Here is a 24,035-nt window from a genome sequence, read left to right as displayed (position 1 = left end):
GAATAATCTTTGGTAAGCCTATTTTACAAAACAAGACAAGTCTAAATTACTTTAATTCAATCTTCTGCCTTAGTTGAGCTGCTTTTAGCAATGGAGTTTGCAGGAGGAAAAAAAAAACTGCTGAGGAACTCTCACCTGTTTCCCACAGAACTATTCAGGACCTAGATATGAACATCTGAGGATTGAAGGTCTTTGACTTCAATTTGTGTTTTTTGCATAGTAGGGGAACTGTGAAGTTGCTTTGAAGATTTTCAGAATTTAATAAACAGGGCTTCTGTCCTCCTCTTTCACTGAGCAATGCACTCACTGTCACCTATGGAGGGCAAGGATGCACCTCTTCTGCTAACTCCATGCCCTGCAACAAGCTCAAGGCAAATATTTTGGTTTTAGTAAAAAGGTAAAGATCATTTTGCTGCTCAGAGTGACAGGTGATTATATCTGCCACACGGATACAGACTAAAACTAACCAGGTAAGATGTGATGGTGCTGATGTAGAAGATTCTTTGGCTAATAACCCTTTAAATTCTGCCATTAGTTAGTATTCAGATCCAGGACTAAGATAATGCTGTTAGACATCATGCAATGGAAAGGGAGTTCAATGTTTGCAAGGTGAAATTCCAGTGTCTGAAGCAAAAAACCAGATTTCCCTGTGTTTCCACCCATTATGGCTGCATTGCACAGAAAAGGATTACTTACTATCCAACTCCTCCTCCTCATCACTGGAAGAAGAGCCAATAGAAAAGAGAGTTTTAGACTTAGGAATGAGTGGAGAGATGCTGAAGGAGAAGGAGATTCGTCTCGATGGTCGAGTCCGGCCCTGGGCTGAGAAGTGGGTTAACAGCAGACATTAGAGCATGCTTGAAAATGCATTTAATAATAAAAAGGAGAGGAAAGCAGCCAAAGCAAACTAAAAGCAAAGCAAAGGAAAAGTCTGCAAAGCAGCTGGCTCCAGAAAGGCACAAGAAACAACTGAGAATGTGAAAATTCTAGAGGGTGCAAGTTTCAGAGGGCACAGGTCTCACTGCACGCACAGCTCAAGGCTCCAGTCTCTCCCTATTTTTGCTGACTTTTTTTTATAGGATCTCTTAGTGAAGAACTATACGTAGTTATCTTTCCAAACAGAAAACCAACAACAAAATGAACCTCTGGACAAAGGGCATCAGCTTCCGTGAAAGAACTGCCATGGAGTCAAACTAGAACAACTCAAGGTATCTGTTTGAAGGTGCTTTGTGCAGTTAAATGATACAACAAAGCTACCAAATATTAGCAAGGACAATTTATCTGAAGTGTTGCCTTTATCTACCTGGGGAGGTTCTTGCCACTTCTATGTCTAAAAAATAAAAATCAACAATGTTGATAATGTTATGCCCTTCAAAATTTCCAGCATTAAAAAGAAGACACACTTCCTTTCTCTTCTTCCACAATAAAACAGAAAAAACAAGCATCTCTTCTGCCTTATTTTAAAATTTAGGAGTCTTTGTTTTAAAGAAACTGCCTAAACATGAGAAAAGCCCACTACATCCTCTTCTGCCCTTGCCTGGAAGATGCCTACCAAACATTGTGCCAAACTTAGCAATAAGTCTGTGATATCAAATATCCCACCATTTATTTTTAAGAGCAGCCCTTGCATAGCAGCAGCTTCTCAACAATTCTTTTTAGGTATTGGTCTCTGAAAAGACAATTAGGAGCCAGCTAGCCATTCTTCATTAAAACTGGATTCCCAAAGGCCCTATTTCTCAAACCTTCTCTTCATACAAGCACAGGTGAAAACCTCTGAGCTGCTAGCTGGACACCCACTGCTCACATGGTACATCTGTGTGACCTCAGGAAAGGTGTCTGGGACAGGGCTGAGGAACCCCTGTCCCTGGGACAGGTGTGACAAGGGTCCTACTTAAGCACCTACATTAAACACAAGGGTCCTACTTAAGCACCTACATTAAACATCTTCAGCACAGGTATTCAGGTACTTTTAATTATCTAGTCCATGGACACATCAATTCACTTCCAGAACAGGGAAAACAGGCTAAAAACTTTATCAGTACTAACCTTCCAAGAGAAAGACAAAGCAATTATTTCTCTCTTTGAATAAAACATGGCCTTTCAGCCAGTACAAGGAGGGTTTTTTGCATGGCTGGTATCATACATCAAAACTGAATTCAGAATATAAAAACACTGTCCAAGGAATAGCCAGTGCTACAAAAGCAATGCAGAACAAATGCCCCATAACACTTCCTCCAGCCATTAGTCACAAATGCCAATTGTCTACAGGCAATTTGACTAAAATGGGCACAGTAAAGACATTTAAATGGAAAAATTTTTAGGAAGACCCATGCATTAGTTTTGTTTAGACTGCCTTTTGAAGAAGTTGTTCTAGTGTTCCAGACCTGAAGAACACAATTAGGCAATATGACTTTTTCTTCTGTAGTCTACTGTCTATTTAGACTAAAAGTCAAGATGAACAATAATACTTTACTGTAAATTGAACCACCTTTGCCAGCACAGTTCAACTTCCATTTCAGTGGTTTTATTTATAGCAATTCCTGGCTTTATAACAGTGCTCCACACTGGAAATTTGCTATTCCAACCCTAAAAGCATTCTTCCGAGCACTCCAGCCAACAGCTCTTGTGACCTCCCTCTATAAAATGCTGAAGGATTAACATTGTGAATGGCCACATCAGCTCTTGGAACATCTGACACATCAGATGCAGTGTGGGCTAGGAACTTGGTCTTGGAAATTGCTCCTGCCTCAGCACATATGACAATAAACAGTAAAATAATAGAAAACCCTCCATATGTTTATTAATCTGGATTTAGTTTTTGAAGTTCTCGAGCACAGCATGTTGCTTTTTTCCCATTCAGAAACACACATTTGGAGGGATCACAGGGTCTTTTTTTTTTTTTTTAAACACCTACCACAAAATTATGCAAGTGGAATAAAGAACTGAATTTGTCCTAGAATTCACTTCCATACAATTCTTGCAAAACTCTCGAGTGTCCTGCTGGAAAAACATGAACATCAAACCCAGGTGACACAAGGGAGCTTATACACTAAGACCTCCTTGTAAGAGGCACCAAACTGTCCTATGGTCACAATTAAAATATCACTGTTCCTCTTTCAAAGCTATAAAATAAAAGCAGAATAATAGAATGGTTTGGGTTGGAAGGGACCTTAAAACTCATCCAGTTCCAGCCCTCTGCCATGGGCAGGAACACCTTCCACTAGAGCAGGTATCAAGCCTTATCCAACCTGGACTTGAACACTTCAGGGATGGTGCAGCCACAACTTCTCTGGATGATTTACTGAAGTTTCTGTAGTCAGGAAGGTGTCAGGATTGGGAAAAAAATCCGTGAGCTAAATTTTCCACGTTATTCCTTTTGGATGCTTGCATCAATCCCTCAAATGTTCTGATTTTTTAAAACCACCTTCCTATAAAAATGTCACAAATTAATGACTGAGCAAATAAAGCTCAGAGGAATGTTAGTCATGTTTTCATTGAGTGTCCCAAACCCACAGACATTTGCCTCAAAGCACAAGACTAACCCTGCTGCTTTGCCCACAGCCCCTCTGGAGAGGTTACCACATGTTCTCTTTTCCTTCTCTCTCCAGGGACCAGGGTGGCCACGCTGGCTCTAGGAGGAGATGGGATAATCAAGCCTCCATGGCATTTTAACGCCAGGTCACAGGACATTTTAACAGCCTTGGCCATCCAGGCTTCCTCAGCTCATTTCTGGGGAGCCAGCCAAATTTTTTGGTGTTTGGTCAGAGGCTGGTTGCCTCTAAAGAGAAACTGGTTGCCTCAAAAAACAACAATGAGGACCTTCAGTCCAAGGAGGGAAGAGGCAGTGCCACCACAGAGGGCAGGATCTGGTCTCTCCACAGGACAGAGCTGCCCTGGTTTGGTTACTGCTGCTGGGGGACACATCTGTCAGGCCACATCCTTATTAATCATGGAATTATCATGGTGAAGAATTTAAAACCATTTCCTACAAAGCACAATGCCTGTGAGCTTCCTCCAGCAAGCCTCTTCCATGAATAAAACACTTTTCTTAAAGCACCTTGTTGTCCTTTGCAAGAGAGAATCACATTACTAAAGAAGAAAGATCAGACACCATCACTAATTGACATGAGCTAAAATGTCAATAGGGTTTCTGGCTGGCAATTAATAAAATGAAAACATGTGTAATACATCCAAAGCACATCCAGCTGCAGCCTTCTGAATGACTTTTTCAGCTGAAAGAATCAATTCAGCTAAGTTGCAAAATTAAGTGCTTGTTATCGCTTCAATTAAGCTAAACTGGAAAATTTTATAGAATCATCTTTCACTATTTTCTCCAGGAATGAGATTCAATAAATTACACCCAACTGCTCCAAAATATTTAACTCAGAATGAATAGCAACAAACTCCTCCAAAGAGATCAAGACATGGATTCTCAAATTCCCATGTATCAGCTTTAAAAAAAATCTAGATGCAGGGAAGAAAGATCTCAAGTAGAATTTACCTGATATCAAAAGAAGAAACTCTGAAAGGTGAAAGGATGCAAAATGAGATCCTTTTTTTTTTTTTAGTTAAGAAACTCAATAAATCATAGTTTTCATACCAGTAGTCTAATTTAGAAAGAAAAAAAACAACCCACACAAAGGAAACCTAACAGAAAGAAAATAGCAAGGATACACTGGGAAGAACAAAACTAAACTGAATGAATTCTGCCTATCCACCCACAATTCCATGCAGCAGTGAAACATTTACTTCATGTAATAAAGGAAGCAGGAGCGGGCAGGAGCACATTTTGCCTTGGGAAGAAAGCAAGATATACTCAATTATACAGATGACAAAGTGGATAAGGGAAAACTGGATTACTCACTGTCGAGCACTGGTTTGCTAATTGACATTAGAGACATGGATTTGGTCAGTGGAGATGAAGCAGCAGAAGTGCAGAAGTTAAATCCTTGTGGCTGTGATGTCTGATGCACCTGCAGAACAGAACAGAACCACGCTGAGTATGTCAGGAATGACAGAACCATCCCAGCTTCAGAGCCCAGTTCAGGGCTCATGTTTACTGCAACTCTCACTTTGAAACAGTACTCAGGTGAAATGCAACATTTTGTTTTGCCTCTTAAGTGTCAGACAACTAATTATGCAACCCAGAGACTATGTGTGCTTGATTTTCTTGCAAGGCATTAAAAATCAAATATTGTTAAAATTCTCTCATGGCCATGGAAATTGTTGTTGTGACTCCAATTCTTCAGCAAAACTAGGCTGTGGCTCAATATGACAAAAAAAAATCTGATGCTTAGCAGTTTGTTCCCCCAAAATGCCATTCCTCTAAGCAAGAGAAGACACAAGTGTTGTGTTGCTGCAATGAAGCAGAAAATTTAAAATAGCTGGAGGTTTCTCCATGTTAAAGATGAAAGATTTTGAACATTATGTATATGTACATGTAAAGCGGAAGCCTTTGCAAGACTGTCACTTAGGAAAATGACTTCCAAAATGTTGATGCAGCATTTCCCAACAGTAGCTGGACAGTTTTACCTGGTGGTTGTAGTCTCTGATTTCTCCTTGCTCGAGCTCCTCAGTGAGCAGGACCAGGGACTGATTGCTGGCAAGGGGACTCCTCCTGAGGTCTTTGGAGCTCAGGGAAGAAGCCTCCAGGTTTGCAGAGGGCTTCTTGTTCTCACCAGAGTCCCCAGTAAGGCCTTCTAGGCTGTAACTAAAGAGAAAGCACAGAGGTCAGGTGCTGCCAAACTCTCAGGGACCAGTGTCTGTGAGCGCAGAGCACCTGCAAACATAAAACAAAGAGCAGGCACTGAAGTGTGCAGGCAAAGGCAGGTGTTACTCCTCAGCATGTTCTTTTTTCTTCAGAGCAAATAGCAACACCTTTGTGCTTCTAATGAGACATAAAGGTTTGTTCATTGCTTGAACAACCACTGAAACTCCTGGTCAATTGCCTTTCCTACTGTTTTTTTTTATTCTTTTTGAGTGGTGCACAGGAAAATCCAGAAACACCGCTTCTAAAGATTTTGGCATTTCCACATAGTCTCTTTGATAGGTTTTTATTAGGCTCTCCCTTGGAATAAAGCCACCCAAATCAAACTACCAGGTGCTGCCTGTCCTGGACCAATACCCCTCCCAACAGCCACACCAGCTGCTGTAACACTCATCTCTGCAGCCACATCCTCTGAATCTATTTTAAATCCTGACACTGCACAGTTTTGGCACTAATAACGTCATTTATTCTGCCAAAGGTGGCTTCTCTTTTACCCATGCTGTAGTTTTGTTTTTAAGTTCAATAAATGTTGTTTCCATCACCCAATCAATTTTATTTTATCATCTATTGAGGGAGCTAGGTCTTGCTCAGCAGAGCTGGCAATAACTCAAAGCTAAATGAATTACTAAACTTTTGCTTGAAGAACTGTTGGAAATAAAACATCTGGCCAAACTCTGTAGAGACAGATGCTGATAGACAAGTGACACTCTCTTCTCACCTATACAAAACACATCCTGTCTCACATGGGACTATTTAATCTGATAAATCTTGCTCTAATATTCTGCTTCTGACTCTTTTGCTCCTCGTGCCCAAACAAATCCACTGAAATGCCAGTGTGGGTTCACTGGGTGAAGCTTTGCAGATTCCCCTCCCAGGACAGCAGCACAGATCCGTGGCCAATGTTTGATTTGATACTCACTAAGTGCCAGCCCTACCCTGGATTTATAACCCACCCCGAGGCTAATCATGACGTCTGTGGTGAACAAGCTGACATGGAACACATGAAAAAGAAAACATACTACAGGCTGTACAGATGATTTAAACAACCAAAGGAGCTTTAAATTCAGGTAGACTTGCATAGCAGTGATTAATGTTCTGCAGTCCCTTAGAAGCATTACAAGGCTCATAAATATGCACCTTGAAAGCAAAAACTGCAATAAATCATGAATAAGAAGATTTAGTAATTTAAAAAACCTTTTTCCATGGTAATTAATGAGAAAAAAAAGAGTGGTTGAAGCATTTATAATTTAATCTGCTTTAGCAAGATTGTGACTCATCAATGTGTATCAACAGCAGGCATTTAAAAGTTTATTCTAAAACACCTGTAGGTAGAAATCAGTCGAATTTCTACTAATTATTTAGGATGGAAAAATATCTCTTTTTTACATTCCAAGGTGGCAATAATGATGCTACACAGTAGAGAAAAAAAAATCATGTACTTGTGACAAAACTAGCTAAAACCTGCAAATGTTAGCCCATAAAATAGTTATCAGTGATACTGGTCTGTAATTTGCTGATTGGCATATATATATCAAACACAACTAACTGTCCATGAAGGGCAGGTTTCCTTCTCAATATCTACTCTTCAGAAAAAAGAGTTTTAATAGCTCTACCCACAACCAGCAAAAACTGCTAGAGAAAAGCTATAAAGCCATAAAATCTGGGGGACTGGCTTCCAAACAATATTGGGTAAAGAAGTCACCTGCAAACACCAATATCAGTGCTGGGACTTTCTACAGAAGATGCAAACTTTAAGAGTCTGGGAAATTTTCATTTGTGGTGATCAGATTGGTTTTTTCAGGGAAGGTTTTACACAATTAGTCTCCTTGAAGAAAAGCCTAGATCTTTCAATTTACAGAGAGCAAGTCTGTGTGAACTTAAACCCTTTATGAGACTGATCTGGTAACAGAGAAGTACTGAATCATATTTAATCTTGCTTTGATTCTTTGCTGCTGTCACAATTATCATTCTGATCACTGCTGAGGAAAGAAACCACGGCTCGAAGCCATCACAGAACAGAGCAGCCCAACCCAACAGTGCAGCCTCTTCACTGCCAGAGGCCAGGGGAAAAGCAGCCACCACCTCCACCTGCAGCCCAGCCCTGAGGCTCCACTCCCACGAGTAATTGCTGAAAAAGCAGACCAAGCAAACGAACACGTGCGCGCTTCAGCCAGAGCAGCAGTGCAGGATGCACGAGAAGCTGACGACAGGGGTGTTTGCAGAGCTCCTGTGCTGCTGCATGTTTATTCATACCATACCTTCTACAAGTAAAGTCAGGACCCATGGCAAGGTACTGTACGCCTGAGGGACACCAGCTCAAACTAGGAACAGCAAAAGAGGCAAAGAAAGGAAAAGGGCAGTGATTATCGGATTGTTATGGAACACGGGGACTGCTAAAAGACTCACTCTCACATACCTTAAAAAAAAACCCCAGCAAACTCAGAAATAATGCAGTAGCACATGTCTGGTTGAACAAACACACCACAGTGCCCCAAATGCCCGAGGTTACCACTGAACAGGGAGCAGGACAGCTCACACTTCCCCCAAACTGACCCCATCAGTGAGTATACAATGTACCGGGGAAAGTACTCCTTGTGGAGAGGGAGGATTTTGGGAAAAACAAGGCTAAAACATACCAAAGCCAATTTGCAAGTAATCACACACAACCACTGTGTTAGTAATTATTAGTATTTTCCTGGGAGCTCGCATTCTCAAATCAGAAAAAGAATCCCTTACAGATATTTCACGGTGTAAGTCCCCTCCACAGAAATATTAATAACCTCAGGCTAGGCTTGGAAAAATAAGGAGAAAGACACATTCTTAAATGCTGCACAGTCTTTCACAGTCAGTGAAAGAGGCTGGAAGAAAAAAACAGGCTAATCTTACTATTAACTTGGGATTAAATCAAGACTGCTACTAACTAAAAAACCTTTCAGCTCCCATTCCCCAAAAGAGTCCCAAAGTTGCATCATGAAAGACATAAGAAATGCAAATGAAGAATGTAAATATTTTGGTTGTTATTCTAGACTGCTTTTGCTATTTTTTGTCTGTTAGCTCATGGCCCCATTGTAGGTTTTGCAGAAACAGAGAAATCCATCTTCTTGTCAGCTAAGACATTTATATGATCTCTAAATCCTGAAAATGCTGCTCAGGAAGCATTCATTGTCTGAAGGGAATTTTGCATAAGCACAAGCCCTGCTCCCAGGTCCTGGTCTGAGATCCATGCAAGGAGGGGACATGGCCAGAGCACACTTTGCTCCACGACAGGAGCCTGTGAAAAGGACAGAACAGATTTAAGCCTTCCTGGACAAGGAACTGCGAGTGCCAGAAGCCTCTGAGGGCACAGACGAAGATTTGAACCCACTGAATGCATCATGTCATGCCATCTCATGTTGTTTCCACACACGCTGCAACACTGGAAACATTCTGGAAGGGTTTGACAATTGGAAACATTCTGGATGGGTGTTCAGTGGCAGAATTCAGATAATTGCTGACTGTTTTATAAAGGATATTAACTGGGCGAGGACACACCCAAAAGGTGTGCTTCACCTGGAGCTCTCAGCACAGTACTATAAACATTCTTCATGAAAACATTCCTTCCCATAACATGCCAGTATTTCCAAGTACTTCATCATCCTCACCCACTTCAACCACAATGGCAGATGTTTAAGTATTGGTGGGGTGTGGAATACTTGTGTAAAATCATAGAGGAACCAAGTCCAGGCTACAGGAAACCCACCTCCATCACACACAGTCTGCACTCTCAGGCCTGGGTTCAGCCTCCCAGAGGGTCACTCAGACCTGCTCAGGGGCAGCAGAGAAAGCATCCCAAGGAAGGTGTCACACATGATTCCCCAGGCCATCTGCTTGTGGCCACAAGAGCACTTGGGGGACCCTTTGAGATATCCTGATGTCCCCTTGCTTTTCAAAGACGCTCAAATCTGTGTGGTCCCTTTTCAACTGAAGGAAAGAAGATTCTCTTCATTAATCATGCAATGTTTGCACTACACTTTAAAAGATGCCTCTGTTCCTGACCACTGGCATATTATGGAGATGAACTCAAACACTAAAACTGCAGGGGAGGGAAGAAGAGGAGCCCCTACATATGTAGGAGGAAGCTTGGAAGTGTTGAGATCTCAGAGAAGGAAGGAAGGGGATCTGTTGGCAAAAGCTGTGGAAAGCACTCTTGCAGAACAACCACAGTACTGCGGGGGAGCCACCCACAGCCTGTTGGCAACACCCTAAAATCCTAAAAAGATCAATGCACAGCATACAAAACTCCTTTACAGAAGACAGCTTGGGGAGGAAAAGGAGGAGTTTTTATCTATATCAGCCTTGTGGGAGAGCATGAACAGCTGGAATCAGTTTCAGGCTCCTGCTCCACAAGTGGGGTTAGAGAGGATGATTCCAACATGGTTTAGAGACCAGAAAAAGTGAGAAAGTGTTTATGAAAGGATTATCACACATTTCAGATATGACTAGGTATTCTAGATGTTTTCTTTATTCTACATATAAGCTCAGTGTTTCAGATATTTTGACTCTAAATAATAACACAGCTCCTACAAAGGAGCCTTAATAGAACACTGATAAAAATAGGACCATTTGCATGAGCTGAGAAGTCAAGCACTGCACTGCTTCCTGCAGTGGTGCAAATGAAGAGGCTTCTTAGAAGTAAAAAAGCATGTTCTTCCTTGTGCCTTTTTTAAAAAAAATTCTTTTCTAAGAATGTTCTTTTGAACTGTACAGTGCTGCTGGGTTTCATTGATGCTGATGCATGGTGAGGCACGGTGATTTTTTTGGCCATAACACCATTCTTTTCACATGTGGGAATGTGGTAGCTTGTGTACACACCCCATCCATATTTCAGCTGAAGTGAAATCCCAAGATAACCTGGCACAGGAGGGGAAGTAACAGGCTATGGCAGGTGAGACAAGCTTGAACCACTGAAGGACAGAAGTTCTCTTTTTTCTTTAGCCTAAAATGTCTATGTGTGGACAGTCCACACCTGCTGCGTCAAAAATTAAGTATCCTTTTTTATATACTAATAGTCAATGCAAAGCTAACATGAGTGGAATTGCCTATCTGTGGGATGGATGAAAAACTGAAAGTTTTTTAGAGAGGGAAAACACATGGAAGCAAAAGAAAAACACACCTTATTTTCTATTTTTTTAGTAAGATGGTTATAAAAACCATCAAAAGAGCAAAATTAAAGCCATTTAATTGAACCAGCTGCAGATCTGCAGTGTTCCCCAAGTCTGAGATTGTGTCTGACCCATCCCTTCTCCCAGCTGCCCCTCCTGCAAGTCTTGCCAGGAGTCTCTGATGTGCTTTAAATCCAAATCACACATGTGCTCCCAGGTAAACCACTGTCTTAATCAACTCCAAATCTTACACATGGCAAAGGCCAACAAAATCATATCTGAGATTTCTCTTCATCATTAACATAATGTCCTGGAGAAAACAGCTCAAGCATGGGCTCTGTGGGGCCCATGGGTCAGACTGGAGAGAGAAAACAGCCACGTGGGATGCACAGCTCCAATGCCAACACTTCCAGAGGTACCACAGGTTTACTAACATGAGAAGATGGAGTTAGTAGACATTCAAACACAAAACAGTTAGTCACATTAGTTGGCTTTGTACCTTCTCCTATGAATGGGAGGCTTCTTTATACCATCCCCCAGAATTCGCATTGAACTGAAAATGAATCATGGAGAATGGTCAGCAGCTTGAATGAAAAAAAAAAACAAATGGCAGCTAAAGGAATAATATCCTCAACACACAGACAGAGGGAATGGACATACAGGGAAAACACAAAATGGAATATGAAAGGAAGTAATGAGTCTCTCTTCTACAAATAAATTGGGACTTTGGTTGGTTTTATTTTGTACAGAAAGAAGGCTGCACAGGTATTGACCATGTTGCAACTTTGCTGCTGCCAAAGTCAGGTCAGTTTAAAGTTTAGATAAGGCCAAACACTTTGACAGAAGCTGTTAGCAATAGTGATTAACAGCAGCTCCAGTTCTGCAGTGCTTAATCCATCAGTGAAACATGAGGGTGTTTCTCTGCCCAGCCTGGACATTTACCATACACTGCAGCTTTGTTGAAAGACAGGCATTTCAAATCTGCTATGAATGTCAGGAATTAACTGAAGGATGAACATCCTTTTGTGCAGCCTTGTTCGTTTTCTTTGTATTTTTAATAGCAAAATGCAGACATGAGGATTATCTGTGAAGTGCATTTGAGGAGAGATGGGAAGCGAAGGGGAACTGAGCATCTTTCCACATTTTTGGGGTTTTTTCATTATCTTTTCTGTGAACAAACTTTTACACTCATCCCTTTTACAAACAGAAAACACATTACAGTGGGAAAATATCACATTTTACAAAAAGTTGATTTTTTTTTTCTGTAGGCTTTTTGGGTCCTCTATCTAAACTTGACTTAGCTATCTTTGTCATCCAAGTCTGGACTATTTTTGCTGTGGACAGGGGCTGCAAATCATTGCTGGGGCAGGAAGCACCTCTGAGAGCTCAGCTGATGGTGCACTCTGTCACCCCATTCTTCCTCCTGGCTGCACAGCCCAGCTCTGATCCCTGGGTTGGTTCTGGTGGCAATTACACTTTATTTGGTTATTTTTCTCCTCATTTAGTGAGGGCAAGCTGCTCGCCTACAGAGCAGAGAAGTGCCATGGGTGCCCAGAGGAGGGGAGGGAGCACAAAGGGTGGTGGGAGCAGCACAGAGCCTGCCCATCAGCAGGACAAACCTCAGCCAAGGCTTGTGCTCAGTGCTACACCGCTTCAAAGGTTTGCAAAAGTCAAGTTGCAATAAGGAAGGACTTTTCCCCTTCTACTGGAAAAGCATCTACTGCATGTGAAATAAATGAATAAGCAAACACTCCAAATTTAACTGATTTGAGTGAAAGTCACTTGTTAGCATTTCCCTTCCTCAGTATTTGTTGTTTCTCACTAAGCAACGAGAGAGTCTCAACATCACAACAGCCACATATGAAAAGAACAAAGAAAAGAACAAAACAACACAGCAAATAATCCAAATTCCTTTCTAAGAGAAGCATAAAAACAAACATGAATCTAATCAGCTCCACAGACCCACCCAGCTTTTCTTTTTTAATTACCCTACATGACAGCTATCCTTATGTAGCTGCAGCTGAATGTAAGAACATACGAGAAGAATTACTGTTCTTTTAACTCAGATTTTCTTACACTTGCAGTGAATGTATTTTCCCATATCAGAAACAGCCTCCAAAGTGGGATGCAGGAGAATTTAACCCCATCTGTTCAGTGTCAGCAGTGATAGCCAGCTATGCAGTTTATTACCTTCAGAAATCCTTATGCATCAGGCCCTACACTTAAAAATAAATCTCCCCAAATGAGTTTATGAGCTTATGGAATCATTCTGTCACAAACATGCAGGTATACTGACTCTTTTGTTGCTTTTCAAAACTGATGGGGATTTCTTAACTTATTTAAATACTACCTGGGGGCCAGGAATGAAGCCCAAAAAAGGTGACAGTATTAAATAACAACAACAACAACAAAAATCTTTCACTGTATGTTACTTAGAAAATCCTGAATGGTTTTCAACATTGACTTTAAAACCGGAAGGTGATATTAACTAATTATTATCCGTTAATTATACCCACAGGCGCTGTGTGTAAAGGATGCATACATTCCTGATGGGAGGCTGCTGCCTCTCCCTGGATTATCCAAAGGGGTCAGAATTTTCAGGAACCCGTTGTGAGTGGTGAGTTTTAATTTAATGCCATCCAGCCCCACATGCAATGGCTCTGTTTCTGTTCACAGCAGAATGTTTGCCATGACACAACAGGCAGCCAGAGAGTGGCACTGCCCTGCACACCTGGGCCTGCAGCTGTAGGGAGGATATGGCACCCTGACCCTGCTAAAGCAACTGACTGCTCTGAGAGCATTAAAGCACATTAAAAACACTGGCCAAACCTCCACTGGGCTCAGAATACACAGGGTTTGGCCCCAAGCACCCCACAGCCCAAATGCTGAACAGTACATGGCATGGCAGGGAACCTCACACCAATTACTACTTTTTGGTGTGTATCTTCCTCTATTTCATCTCCTTCCCCACTGAAACGGGAGACTGAGCAACTTTTCTTCCCACAGTCACCTGGCACCAGCATGGACACGCTCACATGGCTTGTACACCTCTGCCCCTTGTACCTTCTGGAAGAACAGAAGGAAAACTTCTCCTTCAAATCTTCCTGAACAACACCAGGGACAGCAGTGATGAGTTAGGTGGAACTTACTGTCCATGAGGGACTGAGGGGGAACCAATTCTGTGAAACAGAGAGGACCCATCTCACCATTATGAAGAGCTTTTACAGAATTTTTTTAAACCCTGGTGCCTGTGTTATCCCTTAATACAATCAGAGCAACAATGTTCATGTTTATTCTGTGGTCAGTGACATTTAACACTCCAATAATTCCTTTGTACAGAAAGGGGTGGTGACAGTTCTAATGGAAGACCTGTCCCGAGGTAATTCCATTTACTCTGGAAAGCTCAAGCACACTGTAGGTATTAAGTACTTTAATCCTGAAAGTTAATTTAGGAAAAACCAAACAAACATACATTAGGAGATTGTCTTAACCTCTTCAAACCGAAAAAGAAATAATCAAAAGTGACGTGATAAACTCTTCAGTTTTATCACGCCAGCTTTACAGCTCAGATAAATATGCATGAGTGCGTGCAGAGCAAATCAAAGCAGCTCCTCACTCACCTCCTCTGATTGATTTCTGCCTCGTTGGTGGCATTCTTGCCGGGCCCCCAGCTGTGCCGGCGGAAAGGGGACAGCGGCCGCATGGAGCCGCGCAGGACGGACGAGGGCGTGGGCACGTCCGTGATACTGTCCAGCTCCTCTTCCTTCTCTCCTCCCTCTGAGCACACCATGTTGGTGCAGCTGCCATCCAGGCTGTGCCTGTCCTTGGGCTGGGCGAAGCTCCCCACGGGTGGGAAGGGGAGGGACGTGTCGCTGCCCAGGGATGAGTTCCTCTCCAGGGACACGGTGTCGTCTGCAGAGGAGCTGGAGCTGGTGACATCGCAGGCAGACTGCTCCTCTTCAGGCTGCTGGGGGAAGAAAAATTCAAATAATTTGAAATTAAAATAAAAGTAGAATCATGGACTGGTTTGCATTGGAAGGGACCTCTAAAGAACAGTTAATCCAACACTCCTGCTGTGGGCAGGGACATTGTTCACCAGATCAGGTTGTTCAGAAACCCATCCAGCCTGACCCTGAATACTTCCAATGAAGTAAATCCATTTAACATTTTAAATAAATGCAAATATTTTGTATTTCACACAAGCTGAGAGAATTCTTAGTTGGTGGTAAATTAACCATCATAGAACTGAGACTTTTTGCTCTGGTTTCAAAAGAGCCTGAAATGCTCTGCAGGGTGATCTCTTCCACCCTGGCTGCCATTACCCAGCTCAGATCCTCTGCCTGCCTTCCTCTCCCCAATTCTATATTTCATCCTGCACAGCAAATCCTGTTCCTCTCCCCATTTCTGGCTAAACCTGTTATCAATCAAGGTGCCATAAAACTGCCAAAGGTTTACTGAGAGCAAGTAATGGGGAAGGCGGTTATCACAACTCCTGATGACAAATTCCAGCCTCTCCTGTGGGACTGGGATGGGCTTGTAGAGCTCAAGGGCAACACACTGTTCCACTGCACCATGCCACACAAAAAGGAGAATTACTCAGCAGCAGAAAACAGACCAAAAAAAAAAAAGCTTAATTCCCCATCCCCAATTACTTTCCATTAAGCAGAAAGTTAATACCAGGGTTTGCAGCATTTTTCAAATCCAACTGTCACTGAAAAATATTGTTCTACAGGAACTGCTGCCCTGTATTAGAGATTTTGAGTCATACTGTAATTTTGGGGTTTAGTTTGCTCCAAAGCAGTATGCAGAAGCCAAGCTGGCTCTCTCTGGCCAGAGGCCACATGCTGACCATACAGCCCCAGAAGATATTTCGTTCCCTGTGGCCACTATAAAAAACACAAGCACCTCTCTGACATCACCTCCAGTCTGAAATGGTGTTTGCCCTGAGGGACTGACATGGGAAGTTTCAATTTATCCTGCTGCAGAGCCCTGTATCATTTAAAATAATAACAGGCAGAGTGCTCTGTCAGGCCATACACCACAGGGCAGTCAGCAAAACCCTGGTGGTTAATTGTGCTCACACAGTGGGCTCAGGGGGCTGGGCAGGAGCTGAGTGCCCCAGGGGCTGCAGGCTGTCAGCAAGCATTTGGCAGAAGAAAACTGTATGCAAAATCTGTTCTTCGAAAGGAAAGATGGGCATCAGACCACATGGAGGGAAGGATGAGCAGGAGTAGTGCTAAAAGTCTAGAGACTTTTGTTTTTCTGTGCTTTATGTGAGGGGCGCACACTATAAGCTATCAGCTTTTTATTTGACTGAACAAAAAGAAACTGAGATATTAAAAATATCTTCTAATCTAATATTTCACTATTCAGAGAGAAGCCCTGTTTAAAGCTTAGCTATTTTTTATTCTTGGTTCAGTTTAACAGGTACACAATAATGTTCTTGAGATGGTTTAACTAAATGCTGTCACACTGCTTCCCCTCTCACATCCATCAAAGGGAAACAGAGGGGAAAAAAAAAACCAAAACAGCATCCACAGCACAACACCAAAATACAAGAACCTTTTAAACACAAAGCATTAAAAAACACACTAAAAATACATTCCTCCAAAAACATTCACTTCACCTTAAGCTATGTCAAATACGAACAGTGAATTTCAGAAAACTGTGTTCTGTAAACTAGTGAACTATGGATTTGATACATTTGAATAGGAAGCTGAGACTTAAAGAAAAGAGAGCTGAAATGGAAGCCCTGAGAAGTTTCTGATGATGTTCAGCAGTATTCAAGACAATCTGATATTTGTGTGAGTCACGATGAGAGCTTACTGAATTGCTTAAACACAGACAAATCAAGCAGTCATTATGTAGATAACACTCCTACAGTGGAGGAAACAGTCTGCCACTTTTCTAAGACAGAAAAATACTGTCAGACATTAGATCAGACTGGATGGGGCTTTGGAGCAACCTGGTCTAGTGGAAGGTGTTGGGGGCTTTGGAAAAAGATGAACTTTAAGGTGCCTTCTGTGATTCTGGGATTGGGGCAGCAGAGCAGGAGAGGAGAGGACTGACTTCACCCCAGCAGCTGTGTGAAGCATGGGAGAGTTGGGAAACTTTCAATCTGGATGCAAATCTAAAAACAATAGTGCAGAACACCAAATTAACTAGAGAGGAATTAGAGTAAAAAGAGGAATTTTTATTTCCCAGATGAGAATACTGCTGCAGTTTGAAATACACAACAAAAACCACTTCCCTAACAAGGAAGATTTAGGGCTTTTATCAGAAAATGCAGCTCAAGGAGATGTCTGAAAAGGGGGAAATACATTTGATCCATTTTAACTTTCCATTTTAACTTTTACCTTGAGCATTCAACTGACGACAGAACACAATGCACAATTCCCTTGAACTCGTGGCCCATGCTTATTCTTCTAAAAATATTCTGCCGTCATTTCAATGATATTTTTTTAACAAAGGAAAACAGTTAATGTGAAAGACGACTCTGTCTGAAAAATGCCAAGTGTGGCTGACACATCTAAAACATCTATATTGTAGTCACCACTGCAAAAAAATTGGCTATCTGGCCAGTAAATATGCATTGTTCTTTAATCCTATTTGAGTAAGAAAATACCATGTTTGCAGAACAGAACGTGTTCTTTTCCTACAGAAAAAAAGAAACATTACAGAAATATTAATTTTCTTCAAGTTAGGTGTGCTGGATTGCACCTCAGCCTTTACAGACATTTTCTAACAGGCATTTTCTTTGCCCTCCGTATTTGCTGAGAAGCTTCTAAGAAAAAATAAGATAAGGTGTAAAAGTGAGTATTCTAGAAAAGGCACATGTACTTCTCCATGCATAACAGAAATCACTGGGATGGTGGGGGTATAAGATAACTATTTCAACTAAATTCCTTCACTGTAGGAGGTCTTGATAAGGGGAATTCAAATGTTCTTTCTATAATTTCCATGATCACAACATGCAAAGTGCTGAGACACAAACTTTCTCTGTCCCCTGAGCTTCAAAGATATTAAAGGTGTTAGGGTATTTTAAAAAATAAGATGAAAAAATTGAACCATGTAATCCTGAAGTTTATTTGGAATACCATTCTACTAAAGGAATCAACACCTTTAGTTGGCTTGATATATAATTGAGCAGAGTAATTTTTTAATTTGGATTTGCCTATGGTTTTAGGTTCCCTAAAATTCACCTCAAGAGTGGCCTTCTACAAAGTATTTATCATAACTTTTATGATTTGGAGTGGACGTGAAAGCCTCTCCCTTAAAAGTTTTATTCCTTCGGGTTTGTTTCTTTTTTTGCACAGCTGTTGGGGCTTTTTTTTTGATTGCCTTTTTTTTTTTAAGAGATACAACAACTCAGCAAAAATAAATGCAAAACTTTTAAGTATTTGAGTATTTTCTCAGAGCAAACCAAAACAAAGACAGAAATTAAACAATATTCACGACTCTGAGTTGCAACCCCTTCCTTTGACAACGATCTGTGGGTCCCTGACTCCCTTCATCTGAATCATTTCCCAAGAGGCACATTAAAAAGCTTCCCAGTAAGGCTGGACTTTGGTGGCTGGTTGAAAGTTAAAGATGAGCAAAGCACATGGGCTCCACCCCAGGATGCTGCCAGATGATTGTGAGAAATGACCTTATGCAGCATTAATCATTCCAGAAGGAGGATGCTGCAAAGCCTGCCCAGATGGCTGTCTGGGACAGAGAGGGAAAAGCAGGATGATGAGGACATGGGAATGAAGTGCTGACGCAAAAAAAAAATAAAATAAACATTTTGCTGAAGCCATGGACTTGGAAGCAACTTCTGAGTCTCAGTGATAGCCTGTATATTCTGAAAAAAGGGCAGGTTTTAGTGTTAAAGCTCCCTGAAGCTGACAGCTCATGTTCCACAGCTCAGCACATGTCCTGGAGAGAAAAAGAAATGCAACAAGCACAGGAGAAGGGAAGGAGATGGGAGAGGAGCACACAACGAACACCAGGGGACAGGGTAAGGCACCTGCAGATTTTGTGACCCCACAGACCCCAATTCTTCATGGTTTTGGGACAGAACCAGGGCTTTCAGTCAATGCATTTCAAGCGGAAGCAGCCCAAAGAGCTTGCACAGACAGCAACTTGTTCTCCCTACATTTATTTTAATGCATTAAACAGTTAGCAAAGAAGGAGTTATTTCTACAATTAAAAAAAACCCACAAAAAACAACTCTAGTAGACAAAAGGTTAACTCTTGCTCCACAGAAAGGGGAAACAAGAACAGAACTAGTAATAACAATAATCACCATGACACTGAAAGGTTTGAGATCCTCTTTTTGTTCATAAACATACTCTGTCTCTTCCCAATTTGATACAGAAACTACTTCATAGGTTTATAAATAATCAACTACAGCCATGACAAGCATCTTACACTATTTTTTTAGACAAGATATTATAGCTGCCATTTATTTTGGTGGTCATTAAAAATATCTATAATTTGCATTTCTACCACCTGTATTCAGTATTGTAAAACCAAAAAAGATTTAATTAAGGAACGAGCTTGCCATACTAAATTAGTTTTTCTGGTCCTTTAGAAATACCTTCAACTGCAGAAAAAATACTCAGATAGATCCTGAGAAAGGAGACAAGGAATCAAATTGTTCAGGAAAATGAAGACAAAGCAACTGAGGTTGAGATTAGCTTTGAATAACTTCCTAAACTCAACTCAGGGACCTTTTGAAGCCATTTGAATACAAAGTCTGCAACCCACTGCATGATGAGAACAATGCAAAGGCTGCCAAATTAAGGAATTCCCTTTCTACAAAGAAGAGAACTCCTGCCTTTGCCCTCTCTCCACTGGCAATTGAAGACCTGCTTTCCCTACCACCTTCTCCCTTCCCTATGGCATCCCTGCTACACTGGTTATATTTTAGTCTTTCTTTCCCGTATTTGAAGAAGGAAACTTTCCACATGAGAAAGTGGAAAAGCTAGAATTCTGTATAATACAAACTTTGCTGTGTTCCCACTGCACTCTTCTCCCACACTTTCCCATACAAGAATTAAATCAGGCTCAAATGGCAGCTGCCTGTCATAGCCTGTGACACTCTACACAAGGGAACTGAAGACAGCCTGCTCTGCCAAACAGCCTTGTCCCCTGACAGCCCAGGGCCCCAGATCCTTCTGACAGCAGGATGGGAAAGGGCGAGGCTGGTGAGCTCTGTGCCCTACCACGTGCATGGAGGATGACTTTACTGCTCATTTATAGCTCATGAGATCACTCAGCCTGGGCTGTGGTGCTTCCCATCCTGCTGGAAAATATTCACCAGCATCTGATTTGATTTCAGAAAACAGAACTCTGTTTCAATCAATACATTTCTCAGAAAGCCAGTGTGAAAGCTGCTCTGAGAGTTATGGTTTTCAGAGCAGGAGCTGTGCCTGCCCAAACCTGTGAGCTGCAGCTGAACCAAAGAATGGGATTTCATGGAGACCACAGTGATGGTTGCTCTAAAGAAAGGTCACATCACTTCTGATTCTACATCACTTTATTCTTTCTGATTGCTTTTTCATCATCTGCTTATGCCAAGAAGAGTACAAATTACCAGCAAGAGCAAAAACCTAACGACCCCCCTGAACAAATTTAGGCTGCTCTGACGTAGATGCAAAAGAATGATGCCAAAGGGAGGCACATCCTCTGCTCAGCTCTGCCTCTCAGGTCTCTCCCACTCCTCCTCAGCAACACAAAGGGTACAGGGATGACTAAGGTTAGCAATGACTTCTGTTGTTGATTTTAAGCAAACCTGAAAACACTTTCATTCTACTTGCAAGTAAACAGGCATTAGAGGTATGTTGCCTAGGCAACAAAACTATTCCCTGGAATTGGCCTGAAGTATTTAGAATGAGTGTTTCCTTCCTATGACACTGAATTTACAGAAAAACACTGGTTCCTCTGAGAATTACAGCATATAAATATGAAGGTATCAGCACAGAGGTCATGGTTTACTGGAGAAAAGCTTTTTGTTACATGAGTTAAAGATGGATTTCATATCGTCTGTGCAATCCCTAATGACCTTGCAAGAAAATCCACCTTTTCAACTCTTTCTCTGGTGCCTGATTTACTTTTGGACAGACAAAATTACTTCCATTTTTTTAACCACTGGGGGCTGCACAGCTTTTGGAATTCTGCTGCAAGTAAATACATCCCTCATGCTGCTGCACCCAAGGAGGAGACCGGATCCTTCCCATCTATTTGGTTCCAGGATAATCACTTCCAGCTTTCCAACTCACCAGAGAAACCAAGATGATCGGTGTGTGCTGCATGGGTTTATCAGGGGCTTTTTTAACCATATCCCAACCAGGCTTTCTTACCTTCCCAAAGACAAGGTCATCCATCCCATCACCAGGCAAGGGGAAGAGGTCAGACTCACTCCCGGACTCTCTTTTAAGAGCACCCCGAGACGAGGCACAGACGCTGCTCAGCCCATCCTCCAAGAAGTTCTCACATTCTGCAGGAGCAAAGCACAAAGAGTCACAACCTGAGGCTTTCTGCAGCATCCACACATTTATTTTGGTGGTCATTAAAAGTATCTATAACTAGCATTTCTACCCCTGGATTCAGTACTGGTAAAACCATCAGACTCCATTCTCTCAGTGAATTCCAGGATTTAAAACACACAGCTTTACAAATAAAGCTTTAGACATTTGTTCACCTCTCAAAACTGCCTAGGAATTCTCAAATTATTTATTCCAGAGTTTAAAACTCCTTTTTAAGTGCATCATTGAAGTACATGGTGCAAACTGAAATTCTGCATGAAAAGCTGAAAACACTTGTAGCTTGAGGTGCTGATAAATATACTACATATGAGGTATCCCATAACAGTGCATGTGGGATGTTTCCTAGAGATTTAAACAAATATAACATTAGATTCATATTCAATAAATATAAAAATATCACTTGTCAATATTTGCTTTCTTTCTCAAAGAATCAATTCCCTCTAAATGCCAAAGTGTTTTTAATACATATTTTGGACAATTACTCAATTTCTTGTACACTCCTTACTGAAAAAGCACTAGTGTGAATTCCATGACAAGCTTTACTTTATCAAGATTAAAAAATTAAGTGATTTTTTAAAAAACCTCTCAGCTTTTGTAACTCCTGACATTGAAATATAAGCATGTTGCACCTCTTTTTTTCTCAAGTGCTTCCAGCTGTTTGCACTGGGTTAATCAGAAGTACAGAACTAGACTGCAGCCCCTGCAAAAGCCCTCTTTCCAAAACCTTTAACAGACAAGTATTTGCTTAAGAAATGCCTGTACATATTTTATTTGTTCACCCTTCAGGAAAAAGTATAAATTATAATTTTGGCAAAAATTGAACACAAATTTCCCAGTTCAAAATATTTTCTAATTATTAGTTTGTTCCTTTTTTTTAAGAAAGGTGCTATTTTGCACCTCCTCTAACTAAACAGATCCAAAATGTGCTCAGCTGTCTGGAGAGGAGCCAGGGCAATAAAATATTAGTTCAGTCTTAAATTATACCTCCCTAACTCCATCCTTGGTGAAATCAAGCTTAAACATCACTGAAAGGACGACAGGTTTGGTAGCTTAAGGTCACTTCTTTGCCTTCCCCATCCTTAATCTGAGCCTGACAACAGCTATGGAACACTTTGGCCACATCCCACGTGATGGCAGTGACTCCACCTCTGGAGAAAACAGAATTACTTTGATAGTGGTGGGGCTGACCCCATTTGGGGCAGGGGGAGCTGAAGCCAGTCAGAAACCCCATTACCCCACAGAGGAATTTCCACACTGTGGAGAGTTGGAAAAGCACTTATTGGATGCTGCAGCTGCTCCTGTTCCCCTTTCAGTAAACCTGGAAAATGTGAACTGCTTTTCCATCACCGAGGGGGAGAAGGGAGGGGAGAGGAGAAGGGGGGATGAAGGGAAAGAAGAGACGGAGCGGCTGTGGGGACGTGGGCCAGGTGCTGTTCATCCAGCTGGCAGCCAGCACCGCATGTCCACAGCCCAGACTGAAAAACAAAGGGGCTCCAGCCACGTTCCACTGGAAAATCAGTGGGGACAGCTCAGATGTGCATGGATACCTCTGCCTGAGGATGAAGCACGAGAGGCAGCAAAGCTCCCCAGGAGGAGATGATGAAGCAGAGAGGAAGAAGGATGAGGAGCAGGGTGATGGGGACCCCTCCACACTCCTCAGCTCATTTCTGCTGAGAAACTCATTCCCAAGCCCTCTCTTCCCTTTACTTTTGGTTGGAGGTGTGTGTATTTTCTCCATTTTCTCCCTCCCCTTTTCTCAGTTTGCTGGGTTTGTTTTCAATTGCAGACGCTGCACAAAGCCAGGCTCTGTGTCTCACATCCCTGGCAACACTTCTGTGCATAATATAAAGGCAAAAAAAAATACAGAGAAAAAAGCTCTAGGAAGAACATTTCCAAGCAATATCTTCTGTACATTTTCCAAACTCTTCTGTCCTCCAAGCCAGGGCTGAGCCCTTCAATTCCATGCTGATAATTATGCATTTGCTACACTCCTCTGCACACCTAATTTCAAAAACATAGACAGAAAATGAGAAGCTCCAATTTCTGAAGTTACCTTCTAAGATCTGAGGTCTCTGACCTTTCAAGTAATTTCAGCAGATTAAAAAGGTCTAATTCCTTATCAAGTATTGTATTTTTAAGTTAGCCATACTGACAGCTTGTGGTTTATTGCTGTTAAGTGTTGCCAGATTTTTCTTGCCCTCTCTATGCTGACCAGCACCACAGAGCAGCAGGAGGATGCCTGTGCAGTAACAATATTATTTCTAGAAAGGCCAGAACCTGCATAACCTGAGATCCTTCTGCTGCTTTAGTCCATCTGGAGAGCACATTTACTTAAAAAACTATCTCTTTATGTCTGTGTTACAGATATGTATTACTATAATTATTAATATAAATTTGTATATACAGCTATCTAATTACATAGTTAATATTAAGTTTCTATAGTGTAATAGTGCATTAGATAATTAATAGGTGTGCAACTGATAGTGATCCATAGGAATATGTGATTATATATTTAGCAAGTCAAATGAGTCCATGTACTTTAGCAGATAAATGGTTTGCAGTAACTATTGCCTGAAGCACAAAAATACTGTACCA

At 41.6% G+C, this 24,035-nt stretch overlaps 1 protein-coding gene across 18 annotated transcripts in view; it reads right to left on the bottom strand.

The window, feature by feature from the left end:
• AKAP13 (A-kinase anchoring protein 13) overlaps positions 1–24,035 on the bottom strand; it is a 208,791-nt gene that overhangs the window by 37,471 nt on the left and 147,285 nt on the right. For 10 of the 18 annotated variants that reach the window (XM_026791324.2, XM_026791322.2, XM_026791326.2 and 7 more), the window contains 7 exons: positions 21,255–21,391; positions 14,529–14,875; positions 11,408–11,461; positions 8,026–8,088; positions 5,533–5,710; positions 4,865–4,973; positions 697–822 (listed from right to left, as the gene is read on the bottom strand). In XM_026791324.2, the coding sequence (XP_026647125.2) occupies positions 697–822; positions 4,865–4,973; positions 5,533–5,710; positions 8,026–8,088; positions 11,408–11,461; positions 14,529–14,875; positions 21,255–21,391 (1,014 nt within the window). The remainder of the gene's footprint in view (positions 1–696; positions 823–4,864; positions 4,974–5,532; positions 5,711–8,025; positions 8,089–11,407; positions 11,462–14,528; positions 14,876–21,254; positions 21,392–24,035) is intronic. The other 8 variants (XM_026791328.2, XM_074549216.1, XM_026791331.2 and 5 more) reach the window with 6 other exon arrangements.

This window comes from Zonotrichia albicollis, chromosome 11 (assembly GCF_047830755.1).
Source record: "Zonotrichia albicollis isolate bZonAlb1 chromosome 11, bZonAlb1.hap1, whole genome shotgun sequence".
NCBI lineage: Eukaryota > Metazoa > Chordata > Aves > Passeriformes > Passerellidae > Zonotrichia > Zonotrichia albicollis.
The sequence above is the reverse complement of the archived record's forward strand: the minus strand, read 5'-3'. Positions and strand labels throughout refer to the sequence as shown.